The sequence below is a fragment of the Kwoniella shivajii genome, chromosome 5 (genome assembly GCF_035658355.1).
Source record: "Kwoniella shivajii chromosome 5, complete sequence".
Lineage (NCBI taxonomy): Eukaryota > Fungi > Basidiomycota > Tremellomycetes > Tremellales > Cryptococcaceae > Kwoniella > Kwoniella shivajii.
Window position 1 is genome coordinate 1,801,234 of NC_085912.1, and position 15,613 is coordinate 1,816,846.

A 15,613-nucleotide genomic window follows, 5' to 3' on the forward strand; every position below is an offset into this window, starting at 1 on the left:
TGAAATACTCGAGTTACAGACGCCGAATGATGGACGTAATCCAAAGAAGAAATCAGGGAAGTGGCGAATTCGGGAAATATCGGCATTATGCTTGATGTGGCACTTGTCCCGTTTTAAATGGTCTTTTTTTATCAGATTAAGAAATCGGCCGCTAATCTCCCCGCCGCCGAAGCCGAAGCCGACGCCGAACAAACGTCAAATGTGAGATGTTTTCCAGCATGATATCTGATTCGAATTGGGAGACTGATTCAGTCGGTTGACATCGACAACAACCTCGCTGTGTTAGGGGTCGAGCCCAAATCACCCTCACTATGTACATTTTGGAGGATAGATGTCCAATGGCGAGCCTAAAGACTGTGGCCTTATTTCTTTTTGCCCAATGTCTAGCTCATTGACGAGATCCAAGTCAAGCAGATCATTGATATGCTCAATATGAACCTCTTGCGAGGTCTCTTATCCCCTTGTATCGTAATGACTGAGACGGCTTGACGGCTTGCCGGATAGTGCGTGTCCCGAAAATGATGTCTCGGATCAGCTCAAATACGTGAGAGCTAAATTCTACCTCGATTGCCCAATCTTCACAAAACGATGTAAATTTCGTCATGCTTGTACCACCCATAAGGAGGTCTGCACTCAACGATTTCATCTTATAATCCTGAGTCGATCAGATTATATATCCTTTTCCATTGCATGATGAGCAGTGTTGTTACTAGATGACAAATACGAATACAACAAAGCAAACACACTCTCTGTCCGAATCAAGTATGCCATATTTCAGCTATTCCTTCTCCCCAAATCCCGTTAAAGTCTAGTAGATTTCATCGAAATTAAGCCTTCCCACTAGCTAAGACTTTACCCATATCTTCATTCTCTTTCTCCAACTTGGCGGTTTTGTCAACCCCTTTTGCCATTTTATCCAATAACCATTTCGCTCTATCTTTCACAGCGGAATGACCACCTAATCCTAACCAAGAACTACTGACTCCCAAAGCTTCCGATCCACCTTCTGTCGTTATTCCCTTCAGAGTTGTCAATTCATTTTCATAAGTCTTGATATCGTTCTCTGCTTTCGTGATAAGTGTCGTGTTATATTCAATTTGATTGGACGCTCTGAATATCGGGTCTGTAGGGATTACAGTCGTTGTTGTCAGCTCTGATTGGAACACATATCGAAGTCATACCGCACTCACCATTGACCAAAGCCTCGAATGCATATCTGAAAACAGGTTTACCAGGTCTAACTTTCGATGCTCTACCATCAACATACGACACAGAAACTAATTCGTGTTCCTCTAAAGATTTCAAAGCTTGTTCAGCACCTTTGAATGGGAAATCTTGAAGTAATTGAGCGTAAGATATCTATATTATCGTCACCATAAAAACAGGACGTCAGCACTCTTGTTTCGCTTGTGGAAATGATGTCAAAGTGATAAAATTTCCATCTCTTACCTCTCCTTTTGTCGCCAATTCTTTTACAACCTTCCAAGCTTGTTGTCTATTCCAAGGTAAACTTTTTGCATCTTCACTATCATCACCAAAAGCAGCTTTTCTCAATTCAACCGTATTTCTAAGGATGATATCATCCACGGCATCTTTTATAGATGCACCAGTTTTAACTTTATAAACCAAAGTTTCTAAATCGACCATTCTTCCTCCTAATTTAGCTACTTGAGCAGAATCGTCCATTGATAGTGTAAATATACTGTTGTTAGATTCTGCTTTGTCTTTAGAAGACCCATGTGCGTTTCTGTTGACGTTTGTATTTGCGTTGGATGCGTTGGAAGCTGAAGCAGAGGAGGAAGAAGATATTGATCGCAGTTTATCTTTAACATATGATAAAGCGTTTATTTCATCAGCATCTGCTAATCCAATGTTGTTAAGTGGTTTTGCAGGTAACGCTTTTGTCAAAGCTTTAGTCGCTGTAGCACCTTCGGTGACGACTATCACATGAGCGACTTTGTTTTCGACTAAACTTGCTCCCCATTCAGATAATACAGCCCATAAATCTCCTTTAGCAGTCTTTTGAGCGAAATTCTTCAGTACCACTATAGGTAATGATTTAATTTCTTCTGATTCCGCATCGAGGTCAGCTGTAGCTGCTGCTTGAGCTGCTTTGGCAGCCGCTTCCTCCACTGAAGCTTTTTGAGGCATAGGCAGTGAGGCTGAAGTAGGCGGTACGGCTTCACCTTTGATTGGTGCAATGTCATCCATCAATGGAGGTGGAGCAAGATCCAGATCTCCTTCGAAATATGGTTCGTCTCCTACCCCTAATTCAGCCATGACACCATTTCCTGCAATGCAATCCAGCCGACCATCATGCCATCCACCCCTGGCGATGAGTCGTTTCTGCCTTTCTCGTTCAATGGCAATATCGGCATCATCCTTCAAATGTTGAACCTCTTGTTTGTGTTCTTGCTGAGCATGTGTCGAGACATCCTTTAACGCTCCACCAACAATCTCAAGCATTTGTCGAAGTTGCTGATCAACCGGAGTGGAGAAACCTGCTTTTTGGCCAATGAGACCGACTGCGGCCAAGTCGATCAAGCCACTAATGGACGACATGAAGGAGAAGACAGGATAGTATCCTAGATAGACACAATCAATATTAATCAGTTGACTCTTATTGCAGAAGTCGTTACTGGACTGACCTGTTTGATCCGCCAAAGCGTCAAGCAAGCCTTTATCGTTCTTTGCTTTCGCGATTTCCGCGCAATCAATCACTAATGCGGGTCTTGGATATTCAAGTGATTAGCCAGGATCCCAGATTGATCAATGACAAGAACCGGACATGAAGTGTTCAACTCACTTGCCCTGCTGCTTCAAAACCCTGCTGACTAAACTGACTTTACCGCTACCAGGAGGTCCAGTGATAGTGATGAACGTTCCTGGGTATTCTGCCAACCATCTTTCTACCTCCTTCTCAGCTTCAACACGGTCTTGCCAAGCATCTTTTCCGATGGTCTCTTCTGATTCACCAGTAGACGCGGTGGAGGTGCTGAGGAAACCGAAAGAAGTAGGAAGAACGAATTTTTGTCGGATCGCTATATCAGCGAGGGAATCAGTCAGTCAAGCTCCAGCTATTGGACATATTGCAGTCCGTCCGAGATTCTCACTGACTTTTAATCAAAGAGTATTGTTCTATATCCCATACACCTTCCAACTTTGACCTGACGAAGAAAGCCCTTATAGGATCGAAGAACTAGCAAATATTCAGGTCAGAAGTATTTAGCTTTCTTATCGTAATTGTTGTTGGAGCAGATAAAGTTGAAGAGTATTAAGAAGTTCACTCACAGTATAACTCAGGGTACCGATCAAAAATGCAATGACAGGTAACGCTAATCTAGGATGAGCAGATATCCAATCTCGTATAGCATGAGCTTTTAATGGACGTTCATAGTATATTCTCAATCTACTTTTAGGAATTGTAGAGGATGATGTCGAGCCGGACGTTTTCAGAGTGAAGTCTGCTGTATTTGTTGGAGTGGAAAACCCGTGTAGCTGGAAAAATGGTATAAGTCACCAAATCTCCCTTCGGATTTTGAGGGATATATTAGTGTGAAAGGTTGACTTACACAATTAATGGCTATAGCTGCAGGAGTCATCCTTGAATATGTAACAGTAGCAAACCGTAAAGCTCCTGCTGGGACTGGTGCAGGTGGTTGTATATCTGCTATTCTGCCGTATGGCTAGATTTCAAAAGGAAAATTAGCTTGATCTCGTCGTATAAATATATATATATGTGAGGCAGTATTCTCACTCTGAATAGCGTATATAGCATTTCTTGAGATACATCTGGACCATCAAATTCCACCCTCAGTCTACCTGTTGGAAATCGATTCATGTCCTATCGACCAGTACAATAAACGGTGTCAGCCCCACATCGTATGTGACCAAAACAAAAAGAAAGTCTCAAAAATCCGAAGATCAATGGAGGGGAAATGGGAAATGAGATGGGACAAACCTCAGTCCATTGTCTACCTTTAACGATCCAAATTCTGCCTGCACCCGTATTGATTTCGATACCTTTTTTCTCAATTTCATCACCTTTTTTTAATCCGTCTTGAGGTGAAGTAGAATATAATGAATGTCCAGGAACTGCAGTTATTGATAAAGATTCATTTATACCTATTTTTCTTGAGATCCACCAATCACCCAACCAATTTGGCCAACCCCCATGTTTCTTAGCTGATCTTTCTAAAGATTCAATGAATAATTTTCCAGGTGCTGCAGGATCAGGTTTATCACTTAATTGAGTTTGTATTCCAATTACATCTTTCGTCTTTCCCCCTTCCCCTTCCCCTTCCCCTTCCCCTTCTACTCCTCCTCCTTCTGCTTGCGAATAAGTATCGGTAGGAGTAGGAGTAGGAGGCAAGTAAGAGAAATGTAAGAATACTCCACCATCTTTTCTACTAACTTCTAAACTCTCCAACTTGAAATCGTTTTCCGTGACATCCTGAGTTATATCATGTATTCTCTCCAACAATGTCTCTTCACGCAATATCGCCCATGATGGTCTTACATCCCAATAAGTCAACTTCAGCGGTAGTACATTCGCTATGTAGAATGAGGCTGAATGACGAGGTGCTGGGACGTCAGGTGGTCCAAATGATATAGGAGGTGTAGTGGAACTGCTTGAGTTATTTCGAACAGGTATAAGAGTAGGACGAAGCAGGATTGAAGGTGGACGAGAAAGAGTGCGCGGCGATAGTCCAAGTGGTGTCGAGCTTAAATATGGCCTCAACGGCAAAGCTCTAGGCCTCAGCATCGTAAAGAGGTAATGGGGTTGACTAAGACTCTGACGATTGAAAGAGAGATGGTCAACATATATATCATATAGACTGAAGGGAATGTTATCTGTGAACAAGTATACTCTGTTTTTGCCGAAAGAAACAAGATCCCACCGTTACGTCATCAATCCCATTTTCAGAAATACATGACGAGGCGGATGTCGCCGCTCATTCATGAATATTGTCGGACAAGATGCATTTTGGGCTCTCAAATCACTACATGACAGTCACCCATGATATCAGGACACATGACTCTACAATAGCCCTTCGCGTCCCTTGCCCACCCCTCAGGCCCCATTTAGTTCTGCCCAGGGATATTGCTCCCACCTTTCTTGACATGGGTGAAAGTACCGCCGGCGAACCATCTCTCATTCGCAGCAGCCACTTTCTGCGCGGCAGATAACGACGGAGTGACGATCTCGATACCTTGTACTGGAGTGAAAGAGAGTGAAGTTGATAGACCGGACTTGGCGTCATTCGATACTGCTGATCTACCGAGCAATTGGGTACGAAGTTTATTCGCTCGAGATAATTTGGCTGTAAAGATTTTGAAGGATAATTAAGGGTCAGCTTATATATACCTTAAACTAGGGTTTAAGCCTGACAGCGTGTGTGGGAAACCAAAAAAGGAACATACCTTTACTTCTAGCATCTGCGACTTCACCTCTGACTTTACCAGAACCAGAACCGATCATACCAAGACCAACAGTCTCATCATCGATACCAACTTCTTCTTCGGCTTTACCGAATTCCATACGGTTTTGGAGTTTACGAAGTTCAGTCTGAGCATACGCTTCTTTTTGTTTTCGTGCTCTGCAATTTCATTCAAATCCAATCCATCAGCATCAGATACCATATTTCGGCGAGATGAATCGAAGTACTCACCTTTTACCGCCTCTCTTTTTCCTGTTTGTCTCTTGGGGAACAGGCAACGCTTTTGTCATTTTGTTGGGTGGTGGTTCAGCCATTTTCTCAATCCGTTTTTGTAAATCCGTAAAGCATTTTCTACCATATGAACCTGATTATTATGATAGCGAATCAGCTTTCATATCTTAGACTTCGAGTTTTTCGTACAATCAAAATGAAGGACGTCAACTTACCATCTCTTGAACCTTTACCGGCGTCGATTCTAGCTGCAAGAGTGCATTTCGCAGATACAGCTCTTTGAGCTCTTCTTCTATCTTCAGGTTGAGCAGATTGAACTATAGCCGATTGAAATATGAAACCAGTATGACGTTGTTGACTAGCAGCTGATAAATGAGTATTTGCTAAAGATTTCTTCATGGCACCAAATAACATTATATTACAACTTGGTTGTCTTGAAAAAGCATGTAAACCACCTGCTAAGCCTAATAATTTAGCTGCTATACCTGTTCCTACTATAGCAGATAGATTAGGTGAGACAGCAGCCATTCTAGATTCGACATAAGCGAAAATCTTTTCTCTCGCAGATCTCAATTCTCCTGCTACTATTATAGCGTTTTGAACTGTTATCCACTCTCCATTTGATAATTTTCTTCCTCTAGTGGAAGTTGCTGTTAACGTTATCGAAAGTATCGTAGCGGCTGGAAGTGTTGAAGGGAATGTACATTTTGTCAAATCATCAGCATTTCCAATTGCTTGTACTGCGGCGATGTATGTCCAAGGATCAGTTATAAGTTGTTCTAATTCTGGAAATCTTGGAGCGTAATGATCTCTGATGAATTTGTGCACTAGTAGGTTTTCGTTGTCCACTTCGACTGACATGTTATTCGCTGTGACGACTAGATGGTATTCAGGATTTTCTTCGAGGGAGTTACTTTCCGACATATCTGTAGGAGAGGCTGTGTATTTGGCAATATCCTACAAGATCAATGCATAAATCACGAGGATTCAGCGTTGAATTCAGGCAAGATATTTACACTGAATTCTTTGCACAGCTGGCATTTATGTGGAAAATATGAAAGGAGAGACCACCACTTACCGCTAAGACTTCTTTCAATTTCTTCCCGGTCATAAGTTTCGCTACTTTTGCTACATCCTCGACATCTTTCATATCAGTTTGTTCAACTTCATCCGCATCTAATTCTTCTGCCGGTCTGACTCCTCCTTCAGGTACAAAGCCTACTGCACTAGCACCATTTTCCAACGTTAGACCATCATCTTCTTCTTCATCGTCTTCACCGTTATTTGCATCGCCATCGTCCACATCCATTTCGGAAGCTGTTCGCTTCGCTTTGGAAGGTAAGGGAGGAGGGAGCATTGAGCCTAATCCAAACCCTTTTGATGTTGATGGTCCGGCTGTAGGTTGTTCCCTCTCGGGAGAAGGGGATGGACCTCGGCCCTCATCGTCTGAGAAGCCGTCCAGGTCGGCCAACAATGAGTCGGCCAATGACATTGTGATGATCCTGATTCAGTACAGGGATGAAATCAAGAGAGAAGAGAGAAGAAGAGAAAAGAGCAGAAATGGGAGTTGATGAATGTTGGGTGGCCAAAAACACCTCTTAAATGGGTCACTGAATTAACATAAATGCCACCTCCACCGTACCCGTAGTGAATATGGGGAACTTGCTGCTGCTGCGATGCCAACGCGACGAAAGATGGGGTCCTATATTGACAGTGTTCACCTCATTGTTCTGATCACATTCACTCACCGTTCATCTCCTTGGCAAGGTCAGAGAAAAAGGATATCGACTGGAAACTGGGAATCATCTTTCGTGTCATCTGAATTGATAGAGAAGACAGTATTCAAAAGATCGACTCGTGAACGGAACAATGCGATTCTTAACTTTGCTCGCTCCTCTATTCGCTTTACTGCCAATAGGTCTCGCAGCGCATGCCGAACATTGGTCAGCTTTAGCTTCAAAGGCAAGAGATGGAGTCATCAAACTTGATTCCGAGTCATACGAAGATATATTGGCGTTGGACAGGGAATATTCCGTTTCAGTGGTATTAACTGCTCTTCCTGCTCAATTCAAATGTCAACCGTGTCAGTAAGTACACGTTTCCTCCCCTCCCCCTTCATCGAATATCATTGTTGTAGGGTTGGGAAATAAGGAGATGAGATGCGAAGGTTCAATAGCAGGGGAATCCGAAGAATTCGAAAGCTTACTTGAAATGTTTCTGTAGTGATTTTGACCCTTCGTTTCATCAAGTAGCTGCATCATGGAAAAGACAACCCAGACATATAAGAGATAAACATTTCTTCGCTAAATTAGATTTCCAAGATGGTCAAGCTATTTATCAACAAGTGAGTTTGATTTTTCCCATCTCATTACAGTTGAATTCACCATGGCTCGAAATGGATTGGCTGATCATCTTAAACCACCACAGCTCGGACTCACTTCAGCTCCTACAGTAATGTTCCATCCTGCATTAGCTGGACCTAATAGGAACAATAAATTGAGTGTGGTCACTTATGAGCTTAACAGGAAGTGAGTTAATGTGTCTGTTATAACATAAAATCCGATCTCCAAGCGACGATGGCTGACTGTTATTGACTTCCACTCTTTCGTGACTTATTCCTGACTTGTTCTGATTTCTGTTCCCGCCCCACCGTCAATAGTGGATTGACCGCCCCACCTTTACATTCATGGCTGAACAATCTCACACCAGCACATTTCTCATTTTACAAACCTGTGAACCCCTTGCATTACATTGGAATTCCTATCGCTGTGATAGCAATGGGAGTTTCTTTATTCTCGTTAAGGAAGTTATTAGTACCTTTGGTTCAATCAAGGATAGTTTGGGGCACAGCAAGTATTATATTGATATTAACTTTTACTTCTGGACATATGTGGAATAAAATCAAGAATGCTCCTTACGTCGCTGCAGGTCCAAATGGTAAGATATCTTGGATAGCAGGTGGTTATCAAAATCAATTAGGTTTGGAAAGTCAAGTCGTTGGTGGTATTTGTAAGTCATAAATCCTTACCCTCTTTTTGCTCTTCAGACTATGTTTTAAGTTGATCTTCTTTTGTCTTGTCATCCACCAGACGGTCTCTTGGCTTTCTCAATTATCGCCTTATCAGTTTTCATCCCAAACCAGTCTTCTCCAGTGAAACAACGTATCGGAGTGTATCTCTGGTTGGCAATGTTGATCGTCGTTTTCAGCCTTTTGATCAAATTATTCAGAATGAAGAATGGCGGTTATCCTTTTGCCTTGCTTTTCTAAGCGACAGCGCTCAGGGATACAAAAGCTGGAAATAGAGGGAAGGGACAGTTTGGAGATAGAAAGAAATCCATTTGTGTGGAGATAGAATTTGATCTCATCAGACAACTGGACATAAAACTAGTATGCATGGACAGTTGAAAAGGATCAAACTATAACTTGAATGACACTGTCGAAAACACATAATACTTGCTGCTAACGACATGAAACTCCCTTTCGTATTCCTGACTTCTTTTCTGTTTTACTTCTGCTTATTCGGTTTTAGCTTTCTTACTTTTCCTTTCTTCTTGTTCGTCTTGTTCACCCTCTCTCTTCAAACCTTCACCTGCACTTTGAAGTGATTCGCCTGCGCTCGAAGCTACTTCACCTGCTTTTTGCTGTACTAATTCAGCTACATTTGTAAGCTGTTCTTTACCAGCTTCAATTATAGGTTCAGAAGTTTGTTGAGCGTTTTGGACCATTTCGCCTACTACTTTCTTAACTTCTTCGACGGCTTTACTAGCTTGAGCGGCTGTGGGGATAGTCTTTGGTTTCTTCTTTCTAACCATTGAAGTCAGATCATTTACAGGAGCATTATCAGGAGCAGAAGATAAAGGTTGATCTGATGATTGACCACCCCATAGATGATCAATTGATTTTGAGATTATATCATTTGTTTGAGTCGTAGAAGTAATTTTCAGCTCATCAATTTTAACTCGTAAATCTTCAATCAAGTTTTTGACATCTTTCACTTCATTCTCTTTTTCTTTGTCACTCAATTTCTTGACTTCCTCAGAATCAGGATCCGAAGATTCCAATTGAGTTAAACGTTCTTTGAACGCACTGAGAGCTTTTTCGACGTGATCCAAAGCGTCAGATCGACGATCGGGTGTGAATTCAAGTACAGTAGCTAACTGATAATGTGTTGATGCTAATTGTCTTGATGAGGATGGAAGTAAAGCGGATTGAAGTGATAATGCTGATGTATAATCTTGTACTGCTTGTGGGAAATTCTCTGATGCATATAGAATATAGTTAGTGAAGAACATTTTTTCACCACTAAGATGAAATCAATAAATCACTCACCTGTCTCACAACTAACATCTCCTAAAGCTAAATAACAATCTGCCAAATTCAATTTCTCGTCTCTACCTTCGTCACCATCTGCTTTGTCTTCTACTATCTTGGCGTAGATTGTTCTAGCAACATCTAACACTTCCCAAGCTGCATTATAATCATCTTCAGGTTCGTCATTGCCTTCATTCTCTCCTCCTTCTTCTCCTTCAGCTGGAGTCGTAGTCGCAGGTACAGATGTTGATGTTGATGGACCGGCTTCTGATCCAGCGGGAACTTCTTGATCATCCTCATCATCGTCATCAGAAGTGGGATCTGCTGAGAATACGAAGTTACCGTTTTTAGCTGGTGCTTCTTCCAGAGCTCCTTGTCGAACTAGGGAGATCGCACATGATCAGCTATTCGTGCTTATTGTCCAACGACGCGAACATGAACGAATTAGCTGACTTACCTGCTTCATCAGCTTCTTTTGAACCTTCATCTTTACCCATCACGCCTTGTTGAGAGAAAGCAAGTTCGTACAATGCTTTACCGTAACTTAGGAGTAATGGTGCCATGGAAGGATCGGTTTCGCCTACGAGCTGACGCCTGCATATACATTGTATCAGCTGTTCTGCGCAGTTGGGAACCGCAGCTGATCTGTCATCTTTGAATCAAACACTCACATGAGATCTAATGCTTCCCCGTACTTGTTGACACCTTCCTCCCATTGTTTGAGAGCTATAGCTTTTTTACCTTCCGCGATAAGTTGGTCGGCTTGATCTTTGATTTCCTTTGGATTGGGTTCAGAGGAAGTTTGATCTTGGTTCTGCTTCTCCTCGGTGGAGGTGATTTGAGCGGGTGCCTCGTCGGTGGACCTTTAAAGACTCCATCAGCTACTTACGGCGCTACATCGCCGGGACTATCCAGCTCACATGATGATGACGATGATGATTTGATGACCTGTTGGAAGTATTAAAGATGAGAGAGGATGAAATTCAATGTTGCATTCTTTCTCTTTGACGCGTTTTACCTTTCCTTCGCTCACCTCATCTCGGGTCCTTTTTAAAAAAGTCACCCATTTAAACAAGCGGGGTGCTACTTGCTTGAACTTACGTAATCTCATTACCTCTGTCGGCGGCGGATGTTCCCAAAAAGTCAAAAAGAATATAATATGAAGATGAAATGCTGTTTTACCCGACTGTTCATTCGTCCACATCGCATCTTCACCCTTCTCAATATACAATACACAATCATAGTCAACAGGATTGACATCTTCATCTACAGCGTAGTCAGTCATAGACAGCTCATCATCAGTCACCAACATCGATCCATCGTATGTCATCGCCTCGCTAGTCAAACCCGAACCCTCTCGATTTGCATCGAAACGAGCTCGTATACATCCCAGATCGCCTTCTTCATCGTTCACTGCATTTTTCCTTTGATCCCTCATGCCCCCACCTCATCTACCGCTCACCGCTCGATCACGGGCCATCCTTGCCCACCCATCGAACACCACTCTCTCTCATGTACTGGGTCTGGTACAGAATGGGTATCTCGATACAGCTTCGAGGGTGGCGGTGGCTCAGATCAGACGAAACAGCGCGGTAGCTTCACAATCGATCGGTACCGGTATTATATCAAGAGTGAGTTCGACCTCACTTTGCCGCTCCACTTAGACCGGCTCACAGCTGGATGGTAGGTCGGACAGAAGCTGACATGTTCTACTTTCAGGCTTCCACTTCATCTCCATCTTTGGAGCGAAGATCTTTGAACGGACGACATAGTATTAGAATGTATTCCGCTAGCGCCGCTCAGATCATCGATCATGAAGAACATCATTCCGATTCATCATCATCTACATATCATCGTTACAATTCACCTTTGTCTTCTTCACCTCTCCCATCCTCATCGTTACATTCACCTTCATCACGTCGATCAAAATACAAAAGCAAGAAATCATCAGCTAATACAGGTATAACCAAAGATAAAAGATTCTTTCGTTCACTAGATCTACCAGATGAATGGTCACTTCTCCCAGACGATTTCTATTCACGATTACGGAATGGTGCATTTCAATCTGCTTCTCATTTTTCACATGATTTTGATCAAAACCACTTCGACACAACACATCTAGGTTCGATAGGTAATCTATTAGCAATATTTGATTTGTTTAAACAGACTGCCGAACATGAAGATTGGATCTGGTTATCAACCAAATTAAATAGATTATCAGAAGTTTTATCCGCTGTTAAATCACGTCAAAAAGGTTTATCATCACTTATCTGTTCTATAAGAAGTTATGCTTTAATCAGTATGGGTGAAAACGAAGAAGCTATAAAGATATTAGAAAGAATACAATATTTTAATGAATCAGGATATCATTCTCAACCTACAACGCACGTTATAGCTTCTCTCACTTATATTCAAATGGGTGATTGGGATTTGGCATTAAGAGAGATGATGGATGCTATAAATCGTGGTGTACAAAGAGTATCACCTGAAAAAGATCAAAAATCAACAAATTATCTTGATTATCCTTCTTTCGACCTCGCACTGATCAAGGAATATGAACAAGCAGTTTTGAACGCTGGAAGAAATGAAGATCTGATTGAAATCGTACGCCAATCATCTTTTGCTTTTCGCAAATACCTTATCAATTCAACTCAACATCATCATGGACATTCAATGGCATTCCCAAATATATTCTTTGACGCTCTCAGTCGAATTGGATCACCGGTAGAATGGTGGAATGACGAATTTGCCCGAAGTTCAGATCCCCAAACTAGAACGTTGGGAGTATTCATCTTCATCGCACTTACCAGGGATAGATCAAGGATTAGGGATGCTATCACTTTACTCAATATATTCATAGAAAATGGTACCGCTGTTCCCTCTACAGCAGCAATCAATCTCTGCTTCTTGGTGATGACGGAATCGACAAAAGATGCTTGGAAGCTGTATCAACGGGTTTGCGAGGCGTATCCAAATTTCACTCATCATGCTTTGTCTCAAGCTTTACGTCTGGCTGGTCAAGCTGGCTGGATAGAAGAGGAGAAAAGGATATGGAACGAATTATCCACAAAGCACGTCCCTACATTTAGAGATCGCATAACAGCCGCAAGCTACCATGCTTACAGAGGAAGAGTGGCTGATACAATGTCAATATTAGAAAATAGAGTTGGTAAGGACTTCGAGTGCAACCCCCAAGCGCTGCAAGTTTTGTTTACCGCTTATATAAACGCGAATAATTCGGATGGAGCTCAAGCTGTTCTTAATCAATTAAACGACATTGAACCTCAAATCTACCCTTATAATGCTTTATTACAGCTCTACGCAGACCAAGGAAATGTCAATGCTGCCGTCAAATTATTCGATGATCTGGTCAATTCTACTCTGTCCCCTACTATCCACTCATACACTGCCCTCATCTCATTATTCGCTCATCGACGTGATCCCGTCAACGCCGAGAACGTGTTCAAAGCGATGATTGATGCTGGTATCGAGCCGGACGCCATTGCTCACGCCGCTGTAATTAACGCCGAAGTAGAAGCTGGAGATTTCCTGGCAGCTTTGACACGATACAGGCAACTATCAACCGACATTCAGAGAGACAAATCGATCGCTTCTGCTATCATCAAAGCCTTGGTTCTCCTTTCTGCTCCCACCGAACATGTTATCAACGTATTTAGGAGGATTCGGGAACCCAGCAGGCAAGCTTGGGCCCTTGTTATTCAAAACGCGTCTGACGCCGGTGAGATGGAATATGCCAGAGAACTCTATGAAGAAATGGATCAAGCTGCCAGAGAGAAACGTGGCCCTCGACCCGATGCTTATGCGTTCTCCATCCTTTTACATGGATATATGAGGCTGGGAGATGGATCCAGTGCCAGAGCTGTCTATGATGAAATGCTCAAGCGAGAAGTTCTACCTTCAAGTGTGACCTACGGAATGATCGTGAAATCTTTCGCAGAAGCAAGAGGCGAAAGATCTTTGGAGCAAGCACATGATTTCGCTATAAACGTATCAAAACAAGCCAAGGCAGGTAATATAGCCGATAGAAGACATGAGAAGGCGACTGTGAACGAAAATATCTTCAGTCCTCTGGTCGTCGCTCATGGTAGAAATCAAAATTTCGAAATGGCTCAAACTTATTTCGACCTGATCAACGAAGGTGATCAGAAAGAGAGTGTTCATGCATATACGCAAATAATGGATGTCTACAGAAGATCAGGTGATGTCGAGAAAGTCTTGGAAATTTGGAATAAAACTTTTCAATTTGCTTGTGATACAACTTCTTTCAGACCCCCTCTGAACACCAAGACTGAGACTGAAAATGGTCACTCCGAAGAGGAAGCGATGAGACCCACTCGAAGTAATGATAACATACTTTGTATACCATTATCAATTGTTTTAGATTGTTTATCAAATGCTGGAAAATACTACGAAGTCAAAAAAGTTTGGAACCAAGTTGAATCTTCTGGATTTGGATTCGACGCTGGAAATTATAATCATTTATCTGTTGCTTTAGCTAGAACAGGTGATATAGAAGGTGCTTTCATGATTGCTGATCAAATCTTATTGAAACGTTATGAAGAAATCAAATTTAGGAAAAATGAATCTATGAGAGAATCTAAACGTCTACCATCGATCAATAAGTTGAACAGCACCAATATTAATTATCACAGAGAAATGGGAAAAGAAGAAATGAGTCAACTCATCGATGAAGCTATAACAGATGAAGGTCAATCAGGATTAGAATCGGATGGCGATATGGATGTTGATATGGACATTGGTATTGTGGATAGACCCGTTGAACCTACTTTTGGACCACCCAATAGAAGACATGTTTTCCATGGAAGATCACCTTTCACAGTAGAAGCTAGATCTGATCCGATGAGTGAATTAGAATTAAAACTATTATCAAATTGGAGACCAACAGATGTACTTTGGAAACCTTCTTTATTAACCATATCGGTATTGGATACTGCTTATGCTCAATTAGAAGATGCTAAAGCCAGAAGAGCTTGGCTACCATTGGCTATCTCTGAATCGGATGAAAATGAAAATGAAGACACTGCGATTGAAGCTAGGGGAGGAGAAGAAGGACAAAGGAAAAGAAGAACTTATGGTGTGGTTTTACCGTTATTTGGAAATGTTCCCGTTAGAAATCATTTGACTGGTGCACCACACAGAAAAGGTCCAACAGAATTATTGAAATCTATCAATAGAAGATACTCGAGATTGGTAGGATTGATCATGTTTCATAGAAGGAAGAGGATGGCAAGGAAGATAAGGGATAGACAAGGTAGATAGAACAAAATGAAGCCGTAGATGGGTGTGTTCAGGCAGGATGTGGCGAGCTAGGAGCAGGACATGGGATATGGGGCATAAAAGTTTTTATTCATTATTTATATATATCACGCACTCATATACCCAAATCATATATCATTCGGATTCGGATCACGAAGGAATCGCTGCACGTATCTTTGTTTCTGGTATTGTTCGCCCACCACTGCACTCTGCAGACTGTCATCATAAGGTGTTTCCACATGTGCATGTCCTCGATGATAACTGGTCTTCAAGCCATCAGTGGGATAAGTGGACATTCCGAATTGATCATGAACATTGATTTCGTCATATT

At 42.0% G+C, this 15,613-nt stretch overlaps 5 protein-coding genes across 5 annotated transcripts; 2 read left to right on the forward strand and 3 right to left on the reverse strand.

Annotated features, from left to right (window-relative positions):
• Positions 1–827: 827 nt before the first annotated feature.
• IL334_004413 (uncharacterized protein) lies at positions 828–4,765 on the reverse strand (the record flags this gene model as incomplete). Its single annotated transcript, XM_062936131.1, has 10 exons — positions 828–1,123; positions 1,191–1,359; positions 1,450–2,585; positions 2,649–2,731; positions 2,807–3,041; positions 3,118–3,199; positions 3,292–3,498; positions 3,573–3,686; positions 3,758–3,844; positions 3,962–4,765. 10 exons carry the CDS (start codon positions 4,763–4,765, stop codon positions 828–830), a joined length of 3,213 nt encoding a protein of 1,070 aa, XP_062792182.1.
• A 320-nt stretch (positions 4,766–5,085) lies between these two features.
• IL334_004414 (uncharacterized protein) lies at positions 5,086–7,164 on the reverse strand (the record flags this gene model as incomplete). Its single annotated transcript, XM_062936132.1, has 5 exons — positions 5,086–5,324; positions 5,425–5,600; positions 5,673–5,805; positions 5,888–6,629; positions 6,751–7,164. 5 exons carry the CDS (start codon positions 7,162–7,164, stop codon positions 5,086–5,088), a joined length of 1,704 nt encoding a protein of 567 aa, XP_062792183.1.
• Positions 7,165–7,541: 377 nt separating this feature from the next.
• On the forward strand, positions 7,542–8,940 carry IL334_004415 (uncharacterized protein; the record flags this gene model as incomplete). The annotated part of the gene is made up of 5 exons (XM_062936133.1): positions 7,542–7,759; positions 7,896–8,016; positions 8,100–8,200; positions 8,332–8,681; positions 8,762–8,940. 5 exons carry the CDS (start codon positions 7,542–7,544, stop codon positions 8,938–8,940), a joined length of 969 nt encoding a protein of 322 aa, XP_062792184.1.
• A 248-nt stretch (positions 8,941–9,188) lies between these two features.
• Positions 9,189–11,022, reverse strand: IL334_004416 (uncharacterized protein; the record flags this gene model as incomplete). Its single annotated transcript, XM_062936134.1, has 5 exons — positions 9,189–9,931; positions 10,003–10,365; positions 10,442–10,578; positions 10,656–10,847; positions 11,018–11,022. 5 exons carry the CDS (start codon positions 11,020–11,022, stop codon positions 9,189–9,191), a joined length of 1,440 nt encoding a protein of 479 aa, XP_062792185.1.
• Positions 11,023–11,420: 398 nt separating this feature from the next.
• IL334_004417 (uncharacterized protein) lies at positions 11,421–15,285 on the forward strand (the record flags this gene model as incomplete). The annotated part of the gene is made up of 2 exons (XM_062936135.1): positions 11,421–11,615; positions 11,704–15,285. 2 exons carry the CDS (start codon positions 11,421–11,423, stop codon positions 15,283–15,285), a joined length of 3,777 nt encoding a protein of 1,258 aa, XP_062792186.1.
• Positions 15,286–15,613: the final 328 nt, after the last annotated feature.